General features: G+C 39.5%; 1 protein-coding gene across 18 annotated transcripts in view; it reads left to right on the top strand.

The window, feature by feature from the left end:
- Nucleotides 1-22,635, top strand: part of rap1gapa (RAP1 GTPase activating protein a) — a 70,656-nt gene that overhangs the window by 45,545 nt on the left and 2,476 nt on the right. For 12 of the 18 annotated variants that reach the window (XM_077513385.1, XM_077513386.1, XM_077513370.1 and 9 more), the window contains 20 exons: nt 109-147; nt 1,188-1,382; nt 1,924-2,027; nt 2,364-2,442; nt 2,511-2,564; nt 2,967-3,050; nt 4,046-4,146; nt 6,655-6,784; nt 8,697-8,852; nt 9,900-9,971; nt 10,042-10,128; nt 10,215-10,361; nt 13,694-13,828; nt 16,693-16,770; nt 18,994-19,103; nt 19,179-19,298; nt 20,296-20,407; nt 20,585-20,696; nt 21,739-21,818; nt 22,568-22,615. In XM_077513385.1, coding sequence (XP_077369511.1) covers nt 109-147; nt 1,188-1,382; nt 1,924-2,027; nt 2,364-2,442; nt 2,511-2,564; nt 2,967-3,050; nt 4,046-4,146; nt 6,655-6,784; nt 8,697-8,852; nt 9,900-9,971; nt 10,042-10,128; nt 10,215-10,361; nt 13,694-13,828; nt 16,693-16,770; nt 18,994-19,103; nt 19,179-19,298; nt 20,296-20,407; nt 20,585-20,696; nt 21,739-21,818; nt 22,568-22,576 — 2,004 coding nt within the window. In that variant the 3' untranslated portion in view covers nt 22,577-22,615. The remainder of the gene's footprint in view (nt 1-108; nt 148-1,187; nt 1,383-1,923; nt 2,028-2,363; nt 2,443-2,510; nt 2,565-2,966; nt 3,051-4,045; nt 4,147-6,654; nt 6,785-8,696; nt 8,853-9,899; nt 9,972-10,041; nt 10,129-10,214; nt 10,362-13,693; nt 13,829-16,692; nt 16,771-18,993; nt 19,104-19,178; nt 19,299-20,295; nt 20,408-20,584; nt 20,697-21,738; nt 21,819-22,567; nt 22,616-22,635) is intronic. The other 6 variants (XM_077513369.1, XM_077513374.1, XM_077513376.1 and 3 more) reach the window with 6 other exon arrangements.

Below are 22,635 nucleotides of genomic sequence, written 5' to 3'. Positions count from 1 at the left end.
CAGCTCAAAACTTTTTTTGGGGAAAAAAAAAGAAATGTGTTACTGAAGAATTACTTTGCTGTTTATTGTTTACTATGAATCGATGACAAACCAAAGGTCTCTTTTCAGACCGAGGAGGACTATATTCCCTATCCAAGTGTCCACGAGGTAGGTAGCAGCACTTCCATCGCTTTCTGTGATTTGTATCTATATACAATGCAATATGTTTGAGGAACCACATGCAAAGACTGAGAACAATTTAGTCCTGAATTGTTGAGAGAAAGCATTAAACTAATTTTCACCTGCTTAAAATTTTGGGGGGGCGTGGCTAAATCAGAGCCCAGTGACACACTTGGCCCCTTGGCATGTCGTGGGCCCTCCCCTTGAGCACTGTCAATTCATCTGTGGCTATATGTTGCAAATGCATGTTTCCTTGGCCCATTTATAACGTCTACAGTGTGCAGTTAGCCATCTAGCTATGCTAACGACCCCGCAAAAAATGTATCTTCCCTGAGGTGTTAGGCCACACACGGCATATTTGGTGAGCCGATGGCAAGTTGGACGGCTCCACTGCTAATTGGCAGGCTACTAGCGCCTAGTAGCTTATTAGCCGCTAGTGTCACAGATATATGAACACTAGATACGCCAGCATAGCAGCCTGGCTAACAGCCATTCCAATGTGGCGGCCATGTTGGCAGGGTCACCCGATTTTCTTCAGTTTAACCTTTTTTCTTTTTTTTTTTTTAAATCGATGCCATGTGCTATCAATACTGAACATTTGAAAAAGGTAATACCAAAAAAAATTTTGACCTGTGAAAGGTCATTCCCAGTTTTGTTTTCGTAATTGTACAATGTTGTATACAAGCAAGAGCCTGCAGCACAGTGTACAACGTTGCCAATATCCTTGTTTTTCCAAACAAATGGAATCCACTGATGATTTTGCCCCGCCTAGCATTGCTGCAGCTATAGAGAGAAAGTTAAGACACTCTAGCGAATTAACTCATACTGTGTGAACGAACGTACACACGTGTTCGATTGATGGCTAAATGTTAGCTTCAGCCGACATGCCGTCACAGTCATACCGCTGCTATTTTTTTCATGCCTTTGGAGCCTTTTTTTTTTTTTAATTCATTCAAATTTGGCAGGCTTGTTAACTGTGTTTTGTCAAATTTACAGAGCCTTTAACTTTTTTTTTTCACTTGTGTTAGGTTTTGGGAAGGAAGAGCCCCTTTCCTCTCATCCTACTGCCTCAGTTTGGCGGTTATTGGATTGAAGGAACAAATCACGAGCTGGGTAATAATCCGGAATCGTCGGAGCCGTTGGAGACTTTGTCCCCGGACACCCGGACAAAGCTGGAATGTAACACAATGGCCACACTCTACCGCAAACACTTCCTGGCAAAGGTTTGTCATGAGTACTGTATGTTTGGAAACTCTGCTAGCTCAGTGGCATTGTCATGCATTTCATTGGGGAAAAGGTGATTTGAGCCACCACTACTTACTAACAAGTGTACTTCTGCACAAATGAGCAAAATTGCCATCATGGAGGACAGGAAAATCAATTTCACTTTGCGCTCATTACTGTAAGCTAATGAATAAGCAATTGTCCATCCATCCATTTTCTTGACCGCTTATTCCTCACAAGGGTCGCGGGGGCTGCTGGCGCCTATCTCAGCTGGCTCTGGGCAGTAGGCGGGGGACACCCTGGACTGGTTGCCAACCAATCGCAGTGAATAAGCAATTGTCTAGCATCAAACAGCCTCAATGTGTAATTTTTCTGCACATGTGAAAGTGAAAATGCAACAAGCTTCGCCACCTGTTCTTGTGAGTGTCAAACATGAACAAGTTCGATGTGGATTTGGCCGCTGCGGAAAGTATGTGTGTGTGTTTTTCTGGGTGTGATACTGTATTTATAAATGGCCGTACCCTTGCACTCTGCCTTCAGGAACACTTTAATTACTATTCAGCAGACAGCGCCCTGGGACATCTGGTGTTCTCTTTAAAGTACGACGTGATCGGCGACCAGGAGCATCTCCGGCTAATGCTTAGGTAACAGATACACGCTGCAGAAGAGTTCTACTGGTCAGATCGGCTGCCTAAAATGTTCAGTTGTGAGTGCATCAACACATCCCCCGCTAGCAGTGTTATCACAAAAGTCATAAAGCATGAGAGAGTGTCAACACAAGTGTCATTTCCACAGTAGGGCAACAGATGGACGATTTAGGCCAGTGAGTGGGTGGGGATGGAGCGAGCGAGCGAGCGAGAGGGAAAGGGTGGGGAAGTTTGATAATGGCCCGTACCGGATCCTCTCCATCCTATCCGATTGATTCTGAGAAATGTTAGATCACTTTTCATTTTTGAGTGATTTATTTTTTACTTGACCAGGACCAAGCAGAAAACATATCACGATGTCATCCCCATCTCCTGCCTGACGGAGTTTCCCAATGTGGTCCAAATGGCCAAGGTGAGTCTTTGATTTAAGGATGTAGGCCACAACGGTATATTTGACATGCTCCGCCTATTTATCCCCAGCTTGTCTGTGAGGAAGTCAACGTGGACCGCTTCTTTCCGGTGCTTTATCCAAAAGTAAGTGAACACTTTTCTGAGTAATAAAAATCCCAATGAAGTGAAAACAAATATATCAAATGAGGCTGCAAAATCACTTCAAATCTTTCCACTCTTGTGTTTGCTGAAATTACGCATCGCTCAGCTGTCAACTGTCAATCAAATATTAGTGGGTGGCGACTCAGTATTTCACTTTGCTCTCTTTTAACTACGCCCACAAAAATTGTAAAACAAAAATGATGAAAAAAAACAGTTCCATACTACAGTATATATGCACAAATAAATGCTACTTAGTACTCAGTCTTCAGCATTCATCTCCAAGCATGTATAGCAGATTTAGAAACAAATAACTGAATTCCCTTGACAAGGTATTTTTGCCTTTTTTTTTTAATCCACTTTCCGTCTTTTGGTGCTCTTTTACAGGCCTCGCGACTTATTGTGACCTTTGATGAGCACGTCATAAGCAACAACTTTAAGTTTGGGGTGATTTATCAATCGTTTGGCCAGGTAAGAGACCTTGAATTTAATATACTTTTAACGAAGAAAACCTCGGGGTTTTTTTATGAAGATTTTGGCCAACTACTCTGCAATATTTTAATGTTGGTAATGCTGGTGGTAATGGAAAGCGTAGTACTTCTCTTCTTAGTACTGTATTAAGATATTAACCAAACCATTTTTTATATCAATCTCATGCAATGCAGGAATGATGAATCTGGTGTGGTAAATTCTAATTTTCCATTTCCTCAAGGAACACCCAGTGCTTCCTTCCTAATTATGACATTCAGTTCTTGCAGCTGCTTTCAGTAATCCTTTACGGCCTCTTGTCTACCCTGTTGGCTGCTCAAGCGCACTCCTAACTTCAGATGGAAAAACTCAAAATAGGGTTGGACACGTTCCAATAATTGGTAACTGACATAAAATCCTCAATTGATGCAAATTGTATTATAATATATCATATATCATATCATATCATATTCAACGTTTTATGTTAAAAGCAGACTTGTCTGAACCAAAATATACATTGATGAGGAATTGATTCATATTTACCTCTGTTGAGTGGTTGTTCAACACAAGATGAAGCTACATTACTACATTTCCGTTCCCTGTTACAGACTAACGCAAAGTCACACTTGATTCCTGCTCATTTCCATACGTTATTATAGGAGTATTTCATTCCTATGCAAGCCCTGGTCAAATGGAACAATACCAATGAAGTGGACATTTCCCCACTTTGATTTTGCATGGAACTTGATATGCAAATTATTTGTAAATGCCTTTCAAAATACAACAGGAGCTTCACTTTGATATAACGATATAAAAGTCTGAAGAAGCTAAATAGTCGTCTATTTTTATGCATTGCTGCTATGTTCACAGTTGATATACAGGAGGCAACAACAGACATGTCCAAGAGCAACTTCATTTCATGGTCACCTACCATGCTGTTTTTCAGACATCTCTTGTGTGCACACACTCTTGCTTCTATCTCCTGTTTTTTGATGCAGACTTCAGAGGAGGAGTTATTCGGCAATAGCCAAGAGAGTCCGGCCTTTGTGGAATTCCTGGAGTTCCTTGGAGAGAAAATCGAGCTTCACAACTTTAAAGGGTAAACATGACTTGAAAAGCACAAATGAATACATACTGCATCGCTCAGTTGGTTATACAACCCTGAGCAAAAAGAATGGAATCACCAATCTTCACTCAGACGTTTTATTCTGTAGATCAAACTCAGATAAAAAGCATGAAACAGTCAGAAGGTCATTCCAAAGTGCAACATCTTGGCTTTCAGAAACACTAAAAGAAATGAAGAAAAAACATTGTGCTGGTCACTAAATGTTACTTTTATAGAGCAAGTGCAGAGAAATAAATATGGAACCACTCCATTCTGAGGAAAAAAAATATGGAATCATGAAAACCAGACAAAGAAAAAACAATTAAAACACATAACTGGTATTCAGTTGCACCACCTCTGGCTTTTATGACATCTTGCAGTCTCTGAGGCATGGACTTGATGAGTGACAATCAGTATTCTTCATCAATCTGGTGCCAACTCTCTTAGATTGCAATTGCCAGATCATCTTTGCCTTGCTGTGGACCATTTTTTTCAATTTCCACCACAGGTTTTCAATTGGGTTGAGATCTGGGCTATTTGCAGGCCATGACATTGACTGGATGCGTCTTTCTCCAAAGAATGCTTTCACAGTTTTTGCTCTGTGGCATGATGCATTGTCATCTTGGAAAATGATTTCATCATCCCCACACATTTTTTTCAATTGAATGGAAAACAAAGCTGTCCAAAATGTCAATGTCAACTTGTGCATTTATTGAAGATTTAACCACAGCCATCTCCCCAGTGCCTTTGCCTGACACGCAGCCCCATATCATCAAGGGCTGTGGGAATTTGGATATTTTCTTTGTAAATCTCACTGGAACGGCACCAAACAAAAGTTCCAGCATCATCACCTTGTCCAATGCAGATTGGTGACTCAGCACTGAAGATAACCTTCATCCAGTCATCCACAGTCCATGATTGTCTCTCCTTAACGCATTGCAGTCTTGTTCTTTTTTGTTTAAGCGTCAATGATGGTTTCCTTTTAGTTTTCCTGTATGTAAATCCCATTTCCTTGAAGCGATATTGTACAGTTCTGTCACATACATTAACTCCAGCTTCTTCCCATTTCCTTCTTCATTTGTCTTATTGTGCATTCTCTGTTTTCAAGACATATGGCCTTTAGTTGTTTGTCTTGACGCTTTGATGTCTTCCTTGGTCTACCAGTATGCTTGACTTTAAAAACCTTCCCATGCTGTTTGTACTTGGTCCAGATCTTCGATACAGCTGACTGTGAACAGCCCACATCTTTGGCAACCATACGTGTTGAGTTACCTTCTTCAGGAAGTTTGATAATCCTGTCATTGGTCTCATGAAACATCTCCCTTGTTGGAGCCATGACTCTTGCCAATCCACTTGGTCCAGCAGCCCTCCAATGTGTGATAACTGCACTGTTTTTAACTGCTGACTAACGAGCAGATGACATTTGAGGCAGGTGCCCAATTAAGGAAAGGAAATTGACTGGGCGTGTCCTTATTTTCTGCTCAAAATGGAGTGATTCCATATTTTTTCCTCAGAATGGATGATTCCATATTTATTTCCCCACACTTGCTCTATAAAAGTAACATTTAGTGACCAGCACAATGTTTTTTCTTCATTTCTTTTTGTGTTTATAAAAGCCAAGATGTTGCACTTTGGAATGACCTTTCATGCTTTTTATCTGAGTTTGATCTACAGAATAAAACGTGTGAGTGAGTGCTCATCCAAGACTGGTGATTCCATACTTTTTGCTAGGGGTTGTAGAAGGAAAACAATTCATCGGCTTTACCACTCCACAATGACAAATAGAGCTTGAAATCAACTAATCGGCAATCACGTGTTTCGGCATTGTTTTTATTGACGCTTCGTCCCCCAGACCTTCTCTTCCTTTCCTTTGCCCCACCCTGACGTGGTTCTACCTCTAGTAGGCAATGATGATGATACAGTAAGTATGGTGATTCTCAAGTGTTCTATCCATATTGCTAATGTTCTGGATTGCAGGCTCCCCCTAGTGGTACCTGGGGGAATCATTGTCTGAGTACAGTTCAGTTGTATTTAAATTTTAAGTTCAATGCATTTGTGTTTGCTATTAAACATTTTTTTAGGTTCAATTTCTTAATATTTGTTTTTCTATGTTTAAAATCCAATCATTGCCAGACATTTTCAGACCCTACTTTACCTTACCATGTGATTTTATTTATTTATTTATTTATTTATTTATTTATTTATTTATTTATTTATTTATTTATTTTAAGATATGTAAATACCTACCTAGGATTAAATGTTTTGATTCTTAAAAGACATGAAAATCCCTGGCACAGAGTGACTTTCAGTGCAATGTTCATGTTCAAACTACATAATGTTACAGTGACATACAATCAGAAATGTTATTCTGTATTTTAATGTTGATCATCGTGGTGCTTGAATAGTATCTTATATGGAAGTACTTCATGTAAAAGAATTGGGAACCACTGCTTTAATTTGTAGATGTTGAAGCGAATCACTGGGTTTGTGTGCGTATGTTAGATTCCGCGGAGGCTTGGACGTGACTCACGGCCAGACTGGCACAGAATCCGTCTACTGCAACTATGGCAATAAAGAGGTCATGTTCCACGTGTCCACAAAGCTGCCTTACACCGAGGGGGACACGCAGCAGGTAACTTAATACGATACTGACACACCTTTATGTGGCTGACGTGTCATTTCCCTGTGCACTCGTTTTTTTTTATGCTGTCAGCTGGACCAGTATGCCTTCAAAGAAGTCACGTGGCCGTCTGCTGGAAATGAAATGTCGGCAGCAGTGCTTTCTCATTGTGATTTAAAAGCAGGGGCCACCGCTTTAAATCACAATGAGCTTTTTTTCCGGCACAGACCGGTTTCAGATAAAGCAGTATTTTGACTGCCATAGAATAATGATTCAAAATGTTGACATACTTAATTTGTACTTGCTTCTCTTCAACGAGTCAGACCCATCTTGGGCTAATGAAGCACATTATTCATGTCCAGTCTATTTCATTATTTTTGTTTTGTTCGTCATCAATGCAGAAAATCTTGCTTCACAGAGATACTGTATGTTGTTATTCAGCCTTCAGCCAATTATGCTGGGTGAGCTTGGTGCATGAAAATCACCTGTACCAAAAAACACATTTTAAATTGTGTTGCTGATACTTTCTCTTAATGCATGTTTCTTTTACTTGGAGGTTGTAGGCTTTCTTCTTATTCTGTCTTTATTCAGTGAAAGGAGGCCAGAATTACTGGATATTCTCCATTTTAGTGCCAGGATACACATAAGGATTGCATTTAAATGTTTTTATTTTATTTTTTATAGATCTGTGACACACAAAGATCTCAACACAGAGCTTTAAACACGCAACTTGATGGTGGCCAAATGTGAGGTTCAAATTTCAAAACTCATCACAATATAATCAGCATTTTTCTTTCCTCTGATTGTTTGATCAGAGCAAACCAAGTGCTAGCAAAAACGTCTGTAGCTATCTGCAGTGATGCCAACTAAAAAAATCTGGCGACTTTATTTGTCAAAAGAGACTAGCGCCAAATCTAGCGACTTTTTCTGCTGTTCTGGAGATTCTGCACATAAGTCTTTTGATAAAATTTGATACTCTAGTATTAACAATACAGGACAAGATTGTGGGTCTAGACCAGGGGTGTCAAACATACGGCCCGTGGGCTGGATCAGGCCCACAAAGGCGTTTAATCCAGCCCGCGAGATTATTTTGTCAAGAAAATAATAATAATAATAATAATAAATTATAATGTCGGACTAATTAATCATCCGGCCACAATCAAAACATGAATTTGTAATTTCACAAGCAGTCCTCAGATGAGCAATTCAACTTGTATGGGGCATGGTCCTGCATGTCATTATTTTACACACAACTTAATGTTACGGGTTGTTTAATTTTTTATTTATTTTTTAAAATCATAGACCGACATAAAAGTGGTAAAGATGACACAAATTCAATTACTGGTAGCACAAATAGATATGACAAGGATTAGAATCCTTATAACGTCATTAACTGCGGCACGCAATGCATTCTGGGAGCAATAAATATGCAAAACAGGTAGATTGAACGCGTCCAGAACTCAGTGTTGCCGTGTTCCATTTGCATTTGTGTTATTTTTCAGAACAATATGATTACAGTTGAGCTCTGTAATTTAGGGCTGGTCCATGAAAATTTGTGTATAAATAACGGCAATCGATTATTTTACTGATGTGGCCCACTTGAATATATTTTCCTCCATGCGGCCCCTTAGCTAACATGGGTTTGACACCCCTGGTCTAGACAAAACATTTAAAGCTGCTCTGTGTAACAATTGACCCCAAAATATCTTTACAATAGCCTTTTTATTTGACTATTTATGACGGAAACATGTTTTAAATCTGTATATGCATCCAGCAGCTTTAAGTCATGAAGTTATTTTGAGAAGTGATGGCCTATTTCAAAGGCAACATTAAAACAAACCAACTAACAGAAAAAAAAGGTGATTTGTAGTGTGAAAGATATTTAGGGTGTTTTTTTGTTGTTTTTTTCTCTCTCGCGTTACAGTTGCAGAGAAAGAGGCATATAGGCAACGACATTGTGGCGATTGTATTCCAAGAAGAAAATACTCCCTTTGTGCCAGATATGATCGCCTCCAACTTCCTCCACGCTTACCTTGTGGTGCAAGTGGTCAACCCGTGTTCGGACAACGTTCTCTACAAGGTAAACAACCTTCCTCACCTTTTGCATTGTGTGTCCAAATACATTCAGATAAATTGTTGGTCAACTTCATCTTGTTGACCGATACCGATACCGATACCAACTGCAGATACCAGTAGTACATTTTGACAAATAAAAAAAATCACTAAAAGATAGTTTTAAACAAATATATTTCCTTTAATTTTGACAAAAAAAAACAAAACCAAAACAGCACAGTCACTCTTCAATAGTCTTAACGCTCAAAATAAAACACAAAAATGTTCTTTTAGTTTAAGATTCACAATTTTGAAGTATTTCCAAACCGGTGAAGTTTTGGTGAAAAACTGCTGCTGCAAGCTAGCGCCAGTTACAGGCAAGGAGGACTCACTTAACGTCTTCCCCCTCTGCCATCGGTCGCTTGGACTCGTCTGCGTCACGAGTACTTGAAAAAAGGCTGGTATCGGCCTGATAACGATACCTGGTATCGGTACTCGCCCATCCCTAGTTATCACAGTATGTTGGCCCAAAATTAGCTTCTTTTTGAACAGACATGCTATAAAAGGTAACAAGAATGAAGTTATTCTTGATCCTCACTAACTCTTTGTGGAAAATAGAATTTACATTGATCTGATTGGCTGGTTTGGGATCCAACGATATTTGGCATTTTATGCTAAATGATTGGCTCGAGTGTATTCATTTGCCTGATTGATCACTAACATTGATCGGCTCTACAAAATAAGACATTACATGTTATATTTAATTGTCTATCAGTATTTTTTGAAGCATTTTTTTCCCCCCATCCATTTCAATTCATGTTGTTTATACGTGGGTTTTCCCTATGCGTGGGCCGGGGCGGTCCCTATGCCCCATGAATGGCGATGGCCGACTGTAGAGTACATATTCAAGTTTTTAAATAGATTCTGTATATTGATCCACCTTCTGATCAAATCGGTGATCAGCTATCGTTTTTTTTTTCAAACTCACTGATCGCCGATCGGCTCAAAAAATCCTGATTGTGTAATGCCTAGTGGGAAAAACTGCATCATATTTCACTTTACCTAACACTACCAGGTGTCCGTGACTGCACGAGATGACGTACCTTTCTTCGGTCCCGCCCTCCCAAACCCGGCTGTCTTCAGAAAAGTAAGAAAATGTCAACTTATAAATGCGGGCAATCTCGTCCCATTTTTTTATCTAACATTTTTTTTTGCAGGGCCTCGATTTCCATGAATTCCTTTTCACGAAACTCATCAATGCTGAATACGCCTGCTATAAAGCTGAAAAGTTTGCCAAGTTAGAGGTTGGTCTTACTTCATCATCGTTTTCTTTTCAGATCAAAATGACAACAAGTGTGTCCTTTTGCGCATGTGCGTGTGGCTGAGTTAGGAGCGAACGCGGTCGGCCTTGTTGGAAACGTTGTACGAGGAGCTGCACGTGAACAGCCAGGCCATGATGGGCGTCGGGGGAGATGACGACAAGCTGGAGAACGGCGGCGGCGGAGGAGGAGGCGGAGGCTTCTTTGAGTCCTTTAAGGTAACTGGCGAGGCGGCAGCAGAGGCTTCCAACAAACAGCCTCACTTCCTTTCCAAATGTTGCTGACACAGTGTTTGGCATTGTTCGAAGAAGAAATTGACAAAAAGCCTTTCTCAGAACGTGGAAGTATTCTTTAAAGAGAAGCGATTCAGCAGTGGTCCCCAACCTTTTTTGCGACACAGATGCGTTTGTGGAAAGCTAAACAGTCGTGCATTGAGATGCAATATGGTGATTATGTTATTAATGTTGGTTGTTTCTATACCTGTGTTGCATTTATTGAGAGTGTTTGTGGCTTGGCTTGAATTTTTGGACTTAGGCAATGGAATCACAGTAGAATAGGCCATATCTCAAAACCATATTCAAGAAATGCTAGTTTTGTTAATGTGAGCTTCACATTGTTATTGCTGCAGCAATAAAAAAAAAATTCTTGGCGATATATGAAAGTACAGGGATAGAAGTAATATGTATGATTTCAAGACGGATTTTTCACCGTGTAGCAGGAATATTCCTGCAATGCTGTGAGCTTTCCCACAATATGGCAATAATTATTATACCATGTGATAACCGAAATGTGAGCTTTAGATATCGTTACATCCCTAATTTTTACCAAAATAAATGAAAATGGAAATTAATCTGCTTGAGCTTCCACCAAAATGAAAGTATTTAGGTTTTTTAATAAGAAAAGGAGCACCCAAAATAATGTTTTTTACAAAAATATACAGTAATGACAATGAAATAGAAAACGTTTTTTTTCCCCAACGTTTTTTGCTTCGATTCACTAGACATTGTGCTGCTCCTTCTGGTATACGCACCCTGACCACTTGGGGACAGTCTCATACAGATGTGGATATACAGTTGTTGTGCTTATAAGATTACGTAAATTTATGAGTGCAACTGTATGTACATAAAGGAGAGAAATTAACCATTTCTCTGTAAGCAGCTGTGTTTAAAGATTAAAAGAATATTTGTCTTTGTGTATTTTTATATTATCTGTCTAAATCTGTTGCTCTAGAGCAGGGTACACTAATTGCGGTCCTCGAGGTCCGGATTCCTGCAGGTTTTAGATGTTTCCGCCTACCAATGCACCTGATACTAAAGATCAGGATCGTTATCAGGCATGCTGATCAGCTGATTGTATGAATTCGGTGTGCTAGTGGGCGGAAATATCTAAAACTTGCAGGTCTTGGGACCTTGAGGACCGGAATTGGTGAACCCTGCTCTATCTACTGTTTACATTCAAATTTCAATTGCTCTTAAATTATAGTTAATTCGCATTTTTGTATTGTTTGTTGGCATTAAGCTATATGGCGTTACATTATGGAAAGCCAAGCTTTAAAAGATTGTTTAAATTCACATCTTTCTTCAGCCAAATGACAACTCGTATCTCGAAAATCTATCTTGGCTCACTTGTATCTCAAAGCACCGCTGTATTTTGACAAATTGGCATAGGAAAAAAAACATTCAAAGATTCACTGGAGGTTGTTGTTGAATGCAATGGGTGGGATCCCAGCCCGCGTTTGTTTCTATTCAACATGGCCGACTGAGCGAGACGAGGGCCACGCCCAGCATTTGGGGACCGCTGTGATGCATGATGATGCATGAAACTGGCATTTGTCTTCTCTTCTCTGTCTCCTCTGTGGCTTGAGCTGTTTTTTCATGACTCTGAGGACTTTAGCAGGAAGATGCTCTGTCCCGCTGCATCACGTCACTCTCATTTTTACTCCCATGCTTCCTTGCTTTCTACCTGATTTTCACCTCTAGATGCGTCTGCTTGTCCACTCTGTTCTGCGCCTGCATATCAACACACTTGACTTTTTCCCCGCAGAGCGCCACCTTCCCTTGCTTCCTTTACGAGCTCACTAAACATCATGTGAGCCATCTGCGTGGACTAAAACATCTCGGTTGCTTCCTTGTCTGTCAGGGGGAATTAACACCAGGTTCTTCACAATGAATTGAATTGTAATCAGGATCACGATATAAGCCCCAACTGAATGAACCTGAATGTCACTGCTATTTATATTTAAAGTGCAGGATCTGCTATACGCATGTTAAACAAGTGCTTTCGCAACTAGCAGTCAGTTAACTACCAGGGGCGAATGCATGGTTAAGGCTTCATGAAGCTGCCTAAATAACAAGCGAGCACACACTTTAGCTGGAGTCTAAAGTCATTGGATGGACTGATAAAGGTGTGTCATGTCGAGAGAAGAAAGGATAGCAAAAACTGGGGATGAGCAGCAGTGTGGTGAGAAGCGGGCGACTCCAAAGGGCATCCATTGTCTGGACTTTGTGATTGCACTCAGCATTATATGTAATTTTTAAAATATATATTTACATTTTTTTTTTGTAATTATTACTTATGTTTTTTGGGTTGTTGTTTTTTTTAGGTGGGGGGGGGGGGGGGGGGACTCTACATTTTTCATGTATAAACACCTATTGGCCATTTACCCTCATTTATTCAAGGATTTCCAAGAACTTAATTGTATGTTTGCAATAAACTGATTTTTCAGAACCAATACAAATTATTAGTATTCAAGGAGGTCAATATCGATATTTGGAACCGATATTTAAAGCAAAAAAAAATATAAAAAATAAGCATATTGTTGCTGTCCTGTAAAAAACTGACATAAATGGACATAAACATTTTTTATTTTTACGTTTTTATAATGTCTGCATTCAGTTTCATCCCATAAATGTAAAAAAAAAAAAAAAAAAAAAGAGACACAAATTGTGTTTTTCACAGGACACCGACAATATATTTATTGTGCAACCTTTCAGATTTGGTAAATGTATATAATATTTTTTTTATTCATAGACAATAGCCATCATCTAGCAAGTTCAGGGAGCTCACAGGGTAATCATCTTAAAAAGTGAAATATCGCTGTTCCCGAAGGTTTTCTACAGTAAATAAAGTTTCCCAAAATTTCAAAAATAATGAAATGTTTTAATTTCAAATAAAAAGGTCCAGAGTTTCCAGGTCTAGCAGTATCTCTTACTAAGTTAACTGAAAATTTCAATAAATAGTTGGGTGAACTTTTCAAATCATACCGGATGCCGATATTTGTCGAAATGTTGAATGTCGGCCCAGCCGATAATCTGCCCAGCCGATAATCAGTCTATCCCTTACAATGAATAATCGTGATTTCGTTATTCATGAAAATAATGGTGAAGATGATTATTTGGTGCAGCCCTGCATCAGTCTTTCTGCCTGTAGTGTTGTAGATCAGTGTTGTAGCTGCCTGTAGATCAGCCGCGAGGCTCCCGTCATCCAGCAGCGATGCCGAAGGGGTGGTCGCCATCTCAATGCATGTCCTCCTCCTCGTCTCTCTCCGTAGCGGGTGATTCGCAGCAGGAGCCAGTCTATGGACGCCATGGGTCATGCTTTCAGGAAGCCGCACGCGATGCCCGCTAGCCTCAGCGGGAGCTTTAACCACAGCACCCCCGCAGACAGCCCCAAATTCCCAGGGATAGTAAGTACAGCCCCGCTCCTCTTGCTCTTTGGGGAGCTGCACAGCGGGCCCTCTTTTCTCCTGTAGAGCTACTAGTAGAGCTTGCTCGCTCGCTCGTGTCTCCCCCTCCTCTCACTTGCCTGCTGCACTAACGTCTCACAGTGGCTGAAGCTCTGTGCCTCGTGGGACTGGGCTCTCTCTTTCCAAAGCTTGTACATGAGGTGATGTCATGCACCTCCTTCAATGTGCACCTGAGACTTGCTACACTTTGAGCGACTTGTCGCTTACATTCTGATGAACACAGTCATCCGCCATCCATCGTGGGGGTTACATTCCAAAAATAGGTGAAATACCCTATTGAAAGGCATGTTTTTATAGCATTTTCGGCACATTATTTTTTGTATTGGCTTTAAAAAGTTTTAAAACAATGCCAACACATTTAAACACATCGAGAGAGATGAATGGATAGGACAACAATATTGAGTCATGTTGCGTTCTCACCAAAAGCATGGGAAGGCGTTTCGGTGGTGCGTTTGCATTGTAGTCAATGGAGTTTGCGCGCAACGGAACGAAAGTGCGTGGGGCGGCGCCGAGGATGCGTTTGGCGCGCTGCACATTCGTGACGAAAATCCGCACAATCGCATATTCGCCAAAGTTAAAAAAATTTTTTTTTAACTTTTTTCGCTTTTCGCCTCGTGGCAGCCAATCGGCTTCGAGTACTTGCCACGTCACACACAGCGTCCTCTCTATTGTCACCCCGAGCGCAACAACACGGCCAGCCGGGACAGAATGGTGAGCAAAGAAGTAGTACTCAAGTGCTGGTAACTGTTTACTTGCTAATGAACTGTACCGAGGTAGCAGCAGTGTTTATCATCCATGCCAAAGCTATTTTTAGCACAAATGCCGTCCGCCAGTTAGCCACTAGAAAAGCGAAAGTGCTATCACGTACCTCAAAAAAGGAGAAAATAGTGCCACGACTGTTTAGTCCCAGGAAAGAAGTGAAATTAGTTGGCGGTGCTCACTTTTGGTTAACTCGCTAAAGTGCTCCACTTCCTCGTTTACCAAGGGACACGCCTCCTCCTCTCTGGGGCGCCTCATATTTATAGGAAACAGATTTTTTTTTTCCCCCAGACTCCAGACTCACAAACTTAATTTATGATTTTAAAACAACAATAATCTATGCCCAAAGATATATATTATAAAGTGAATCTACAGCTGGCACTTTCTGTCGGCGTAAAAATCAGGATTGAAGAGAATTTAACATTCCATACTCTTCAGCAAAAACCTAACTCAACTTGAAATAAGCCTACTTCCTGTTTTCACTCTTCTTTTTTCCAAATTTACAAACACAATAGTTTGCCCCCATCTAGTGGTGGGCAGTGGAATTACACCAAAAATAAACAAAAAGCAAAACAAAATACATTAACAAACTGTACAAAAGAAAATCCACATAACAGTGGGACTGCGAACCGGGAACCCGTGATGGAGGGGGGATTACTGTACAGCCTTAATGTGGGTGTGGGGGTGTGGGTTTGTTGTGTACGTGTGTGTCACATTATGACAGTGTTTCCTGACCTTTACTCACATATTGCACATTAGAAAATTCTCACAAAAACCACAAAAAGACTTAAAAAGCACATATGCAGATGCGGTTGTCTCATTTTATTTACCGGTCTGCTTTGTTGAACACGAAGCTATTCACTATTTTGTCGCTGGTACATATCACGTTTTTCAAGGTTTATGTTGAGGACCCTGTAAAGTGAAATCACAGGATTGTTTCTAAATATTTTTTAGGCTTTTGTTTTGAGGATAATTGCTGAAAATGTGCAAACACATATAACACTCAATTGTGACGTTACTGTCATATTAATAATAATAATAATAATAATAATAATAATACTTGTTGGAATGTACCAAACGCCCTCGGCTCTTTGAAGCCTAGCTAATGGTGAGTGATATTTTTACTCTGTTGTTTTTACGTTAACGCCATTTATTTCAGTGGCGTGTCAAATTCACAGGACATATTTATTTTCACTTTACACGGACTTCAATGGTTTTGGTAAGAACAAAATACAGATTTGGCAACTTTATGCCTGATTGATTAACCCATTCACCAGCAGTTGTGTCCCACTGCGTTTTGACCATAAGCTGTATAATAAAAAGATTATAGTTGAGCACAAATCTGACCAGCGGTCCTCAGGCTCTCCCTTTTTTTTTGTTTTAAATGGACCCAAACATCATTGCCATTATATTTTTTCCTCTATCAGATATTGAATACCGTCACCATTTTTTTTTCAGAAAACACAAAAAAACTGGACCAAATCTTTATTGTTATTATTATTATTATTATTATTATTATTATACATTCATTAATTTCCTTTCAGGGATAGAATTGACCAACCTGTTTGACTACGGATTTGTTTAAGTAATGACTTTTATTCATTTTAAGTAGGTGGTGTTATGTATTTGAAAAATTTATTGAGAAACCGGCGCATCTCTGTGTATCACTTCCAGGTTGGCAAATGAACACTAACAATGGTCCTTTCAACTAATTCCCTAAAAGCGCTGCTTTGGTGTGAAGCCGAGTGTTTTTACTTGTTACTTTGTGTCCTCTGCTGCATCATTTTGTTTTTGCATCTTCTTCTCCTCACAGGCTCACTTACCCGGCTCACCTTTTCTTTCGCTCATGCAGCCGCCCGTGTCACACCACGCGGAACCCAAACGATGCACGCTTTGTATTTTTGTTTGAAGGACACGACTTGCATGGAATCTCATGTTTGTTTCTTTCTCGTTTTTGACCCTCCTTGTCGACTGTCACCATCTGCCTCTACCCCCCCTCCCTCTCTTTGTCGCTCTCCATCTCTCTCTCTTCCTGCCTGGCTCAGTCATTGCTTGTCCCAGGCAAAAGTCCCAGTAAATATGGACGTCGAGGCAGTGCCATAGGAATAGGATCAGTAGAAGAGGTTCATGTTTAATTCTCAACTCTTGTTCTGTTTGTTGTCTGTCTGCTCGGCAACCGTTGCACCATTGCCAAGTCCAAGACGTGAATGACATTTTTTTTAATTATTATTATTATTATTTGAAAGTGACTTAATATGAAATGATGGATAAATACAAAATTAAGAGACCACTGCAGAAATGATCAGTTTTTCCAATTTTGATAGTTCGCTGGAGTCGGGCCAAAACCTCATAAGACACAGTTTGGCAACTTTAAAAACTATTCGTTTTCAAATCTAGACTATTCGCCAGTCCACACGTGTGGGTGTCATTTTTTTTAAATTACTGACCAATCTAAAGTGCTGAACATGACTTCCTCTCTTTGATAATGCAGTGGTTGAACAGACGCCATTTTTGGGGTCTCCTGAAAAATGACGGTTTTGAAGGTACAAAGTTTCTGCCCTACGTCAGCGATTTATACATACAAGTATGTGTTTGATCAAACTGTTTTGTTTTTATTCTATGCAATACAGTACTAAAAAAAAACACAACACCCAAATTCCAAATGCAAATACAATGGTGCCTTGAGATACCAATTCAGTTTGTGACCACTAAAACTCATAATGCAAAACAGTCTTATCTCAAATCATCATTCCCCACTGAAATGGTTGGAAATGCTATTAATTCGTTCCAGTCTCCCAAAAACAATTGTCTTTTTTTAATTCGATTCTATACTCTATAATATTATATTAAATTATTATATAATATTAATGAATATAAGATAATTTAATAGAATATAAAGAAGAAATAGTTTGCCTCAGCTTTTTATTTCCATTCAATGGGACATTGGCCTGCTCCTTCTGGTGTGCACGCTAGAGGGTGACACAGGAAGGGATTTTCATTCCTGTCCTATACCAATCCCACAGAAAAAATCCCATCCCAGTCCCGGACCATATTGGGGGGAAAAAAATCCTCTCCTGTTCCGTCCTTCTGTTCAGAATGACTCCCTCTCCCATACCACTCTCATTTTGGAGGTCATCCAGTTCAAAAACAAAAGCCGCAGTGGTCCGAGTTTTCCCCCTTCTGTATGATCCTGCTCCTGTCTGCTCCCGGGAACTTTTTATCCTGTCCCGTGATTAAAAGTTCAGTTGACTCCTATCCTGTGTGAATCCCGCAGGATTCGCAGCCTCTAGTGCGTCACTTGGCCAGCTGGTGGCGGTATAATAAAGACATATGGAGAAACATGAAGATGATCACTCCTTAGTAAACCACAGAAATATTAGTCATTCTTCACAGAGGATCAAGACTATACGACTGTGAATATTGTTTTATTGTATCTATGCGGCAATCAGTCTGTCTGGCGTTTTGCATCATTTCTTAGCATTAAAAACGTTTCATTTTCTTGGTTTTATGTTTAATTTGACAGTCGACTTTCAGTGGGAGTGGCATTAACCATCTTGAGGTTTTTGAAGAACTGTTCACTGCCTGGCGAACGCTACTTTTGTGAAGCGAGTAGCGTTCGCTGCCACCATACAGTGCATTGTTAGTCGGCTTCATCGTATCTCAAGGCACCACTACGCTGCAAAAAAAAAAAAAAAAGTCATATAATTTCTGGGATTATTTTGTAAGCATTTAAAAATGTGCCTGTTTAAGACAACAGAATTAAAAGTAAACCACTCACTTATATTTCAAGTTCCCATCTTAATATTTTTTCTACTCTGACTATCATCCTTACTGCAATAGGTTTCACTTTATGTTTTTAAATAAATGATAGCTATGGTTTAATGTCCCCTAATTAAATTTTTATTTTATTTTATTTTTTTTATAGTACTTCCCTTGCGCTTTGATGCTACATTGAATACAAAGCTTTGCAAATGTAATTTTAAAGCTTTCAAGGTGAGGTTGCTGACTGGGCACATTTGGTAAATAAATCCAGCTTCCAAAGGCATTCCGCTTCATTATGCATAGTCCACTTTTTTTATTTAATCATATTAGCAATTGCAAAAGTAACACTGCAACCCAACAAGTTCACGTAATACCAGCCATACCATTAGGTAAAGCTACAGACTTTAATGACATGTTTTGAACTTTGATTGACACCATTGAATGTTTTGGTTGCCTTCTTTAGCTGCATGATAGACTCATTTTAATAATAAGAAGATCTTGATATTAATAACTTAAATGTGAATGAATGACTAGACTCACTTTAATGAGTCTAACTGTGTTTTTTATCTCTCTTTCCCTGACAGTCTTTGATCATCCCAGGGAAAAGCCCCACCAGGAAAAAATCTGGTCCTTTCAGCTCCAGGCGAAGTAGTGCCATCGGGATTGAAAACATTCAGGAAGTGCAGGAGAGAAGGTGCAATTTGAAAAAGTCATCTTGACTGGAGCAGAATAATTGAAGTGTTGACGTTCTTTGTGTCTGACGGCGTAGTAGAGAGAACTCCCCCAACACCCAAAAGACCCCCGACAGCGGCCACGTCTCCCAGGACCAGAAATCGGACAACTCGTCCAATCAGAGCTCACCTGAGGCGCTCACCACCGCCAAGAGCAGGTGTGACTTGCCATCTTGTTGGAACAGAGTATCATTCGTTTTTCTTTTTTCCATTTTCAATGGAAAACTTAATGGAATGGAATACTTTGTATACAATTAATGTGGTAACTTCATTATTTTTCATGTACAATTCCTACCTGTAAAAAGTAATTTTTCCACTTGCTGTGAACTGAGTATGACATCACCTGTGCTGAAGTAGGTAACAACCAATCATGGCTCAGTTTACTGATCAAACCCAGAAAACAGGTGAGCCATGAATGGCCATTACCTACTTCCTCGGCACAGGTGATGTCATCATCAGTCGACAGCAACAGGAAAAAATATTTTTTAAAGGTATTAATTGTACATGAAAAATAATGAAATTACCACATTAAATGTAGACAAAGTATTGACTTTTTACTGCTGAAAATGGCTCAATGAGTCAAGTATCCCTTTAATATATTCACATTGGATGAATTTAATTCAATCATGTGTTACCACTTGAAGCATTTTTTTGGTCAACAATTCAATTTGTAATCTTTAAATTAGTACAACGATTCTCTTTTTAGAGAGTGTTGTTTTTTTGGTCATTTTTTATTTTTATTTTGAACATGTATACTGTTTATAAAAGTACATGTGGAACAAAATATACATAACATATAAAGCAACAAACACAACAAAGCAACAAAAGCAACATAAAAAAGTTTTGCAATGGTTCACCCAGTCATTAGCTACACATTTACACATGTTCGAAAAGGACTAGAAATCTAAACTTATCAGGTCCTACCCCTTTAGCATCAATTACACAATAAATAGTAGATATGTATAGTAACAAAAAAAAAAAGCTCATGTATTTTTAAATGTTAGATTAAAAAAGACAAAAACAGATAGCAATAATAAAAAGTCACATTTTGCTCATTTGCATTTTTCAGTCAATTGAAAATAGTATTTTGATGAGCTGCTGTGGTGGTTTGGTGGTTGAACGTAGCATGTACTGTGTTTGTATTTTGGACGGCAGGGCCCCATCCATCCCTGAGGCCAACACCCTTTCGCGCTCCTCATCCAACGCCAGCAGCTTCGCCAGCGTGGTGGAGGAGAACGAGGCAGTGGAGGATTACGACACGGGCATGGTGAGTTTCCAGTTCCTAATACTGCAAAAGAAGGGAACATTTCCATAGAGTTGCCGGTAAATTTTCATGGAAAGTTAAGATGCGGAATTTTCCCGCAGAAAGTTTTCAGCTTTCAAAATATTCCCCCGTGTTCCTCACGTTGTTCATTTCACCTGAAAGTCGTATTGGATCTGTTAGGAGAGTTTGTCGTCCGCCGGCACGCCACACAAGCGAGACTCTCTCACGTACAGCACGTGGCTGGACGACAGCGTGAGCAGCGCCAGCACCAACAGCCGCGGCAGCTCACCAGGTAAGCGGGCGTGCAAATCAAAAGGCAGGCTTGTAGTCACTCGTGTATGTGGTACAAAACTAATAATTAACGAATACTGAAGCACAGGAGGAGACCCCAGTCCTTGATAAAGCAACTGTTCACTATCGAATACATAAGGGGAAGGAAGTAAAGTGTTTTCAGCTTGAATTGAATAACCAAGCAAGAGAGAAAGATTTACATTTTCAAGATGTTTCTATTTTAGTCACTATTTGATAAAAAATTATTGAGGTACAATGCTCACTCTGTGTTGTTATCAAAGTGTAATCTAGCTTGAAAAAAAAAAAAGGTTTTTATTTTATTATTAATTGAAAAGAAACTTGATTATTAATTGTCACTATTAAAAATTCACTTCAATTAACCTTTGGCAGAACCGGTTGTCAATTTGTGGGAAATGTCAAATAACTTAAGTTACTTTTAAAGTCAAATAACCAATAAAGTAACCTTTTTTTTAACAGTTTAATTTTAAAAGATTTTGGCTATGTATTTAATGTTGATTTTTTTTTAAACTTAAAAATAAAAGAAGAAAGAATGTTACGAGACATGACTCTTTTTATTTTAGTTTAATAAAAGAATGTTAAGTGAGCATTTGTAATACTATTCTTTTATATTTAAAGTTGTAAAACAAAAATGAACATTATAAGATATCACACTAATTTTTAACTCATTCACTCGCAGCCATTTTCACTGAAGCAACCCCCTTTACTCCCGTCTATTTTACTGGATTTTGACAGATTTTGCAAGTCCCTCAGAATATTGTTATTTTGCTATAAAAACATGGAACCGACCTCGTCATTATTCACATTCATGTTAAAAACACTGGCAAAAAGACTTTGTGGCAACATGGCCCTAGCTGATGTCTCATACTCTGCTGCCACCTGCTGGCCGTTTGTGTAATAACTACCATTGCTTTAAGCCACCTCTTCATGCCAGAAGCTGCATCAAAGCCTTCTGTATGCTCTTGCATATGCGAGTGCAACAAGCGGCACAAATGATGCCCCCTGTGTGCTAACCAATCGCTCAGGTCCTGCTAAAAGTGAGCGAGGGAAAGGAACCGACATCCGCATCAAACTCGAGCGACCTCACGATCATCAGTCGTCACCGGTGAGTCCACCCGGCCTTATTCTTCTTTCCTTGGCTTCTCTACAGACCTTTTCATTAGGGCTGGGTATTGCCGCCAACCTCACAATACGATACGTATCCGGATACACGGGTCACGATACGATACGTATCGCGATACATATGTATCCCAATACTTGATCTTCAAGGTGATACGTATCCCGATATATAATTTACTTGCATAACAGTCATATGTGCACCTAAAGTATATGTTTGTTATGCTGGCTGACAAAAATATTTTTGTTAGCACAGCTCTTGTGGTTTACCACCAAGCGGCATGCCTGGTTTAAATGTGTACGCACTGCAGAGCAACGAGCAGCTTTCACAGACACACCGGGAAAATTTATTAATAGGCATGAGCCGATATGAGCAAAAATATCAAAGTATTAAAATTATAGCTCTAAAATATGCTTATTTGAAATATTTGGGGAAATAAAAACAGCATTTTTTTTAGTGTAACACATTCTATTTCGTTTTTAAACAAAATATAGGAAAATTGGTACAAGACAAGATTAAAAAAAACAAAAACATGGAATTTTCTGTTTTATGTTTGAATAAAAACTGAAAGGTTTGAGTTGAGTTCACTGCTGTCATATACAGCGCTTTATCTCAGATTTGCGCTCACAAGTCTAAGCAAAAATATAATCCGATTGACAAGTCACTCGTACCTCAAGGCATCGCCTTTTGCCGATTGCTGTTCTCATTTAGTTGTGCTTTGATTGCTTTGTGTGCAGAACTGTTAGCTCGGCCCATCTGCTCGCATCGCGGATTTCCATCTTCAGGTTGGAGCATCATCCAAGCA

Source organism: Festucalex cinctus, chromosome 2 (assembly GCF_051991245.1).
Source record: "Festucalex cinctus isolate MCC-2025b chromosome 2, RoL_Fcin_1.0, whole genome shotgun sequence".
NCBI lineage: Eukaryota > Metazoa > Chordata > Actinopteri > Syngnathiformes > Syngnathidae > Festucalex > Festucalex cinctus.
This window is presented reverse-complemented; position numbering and strand designations above follow the sequence as displayed.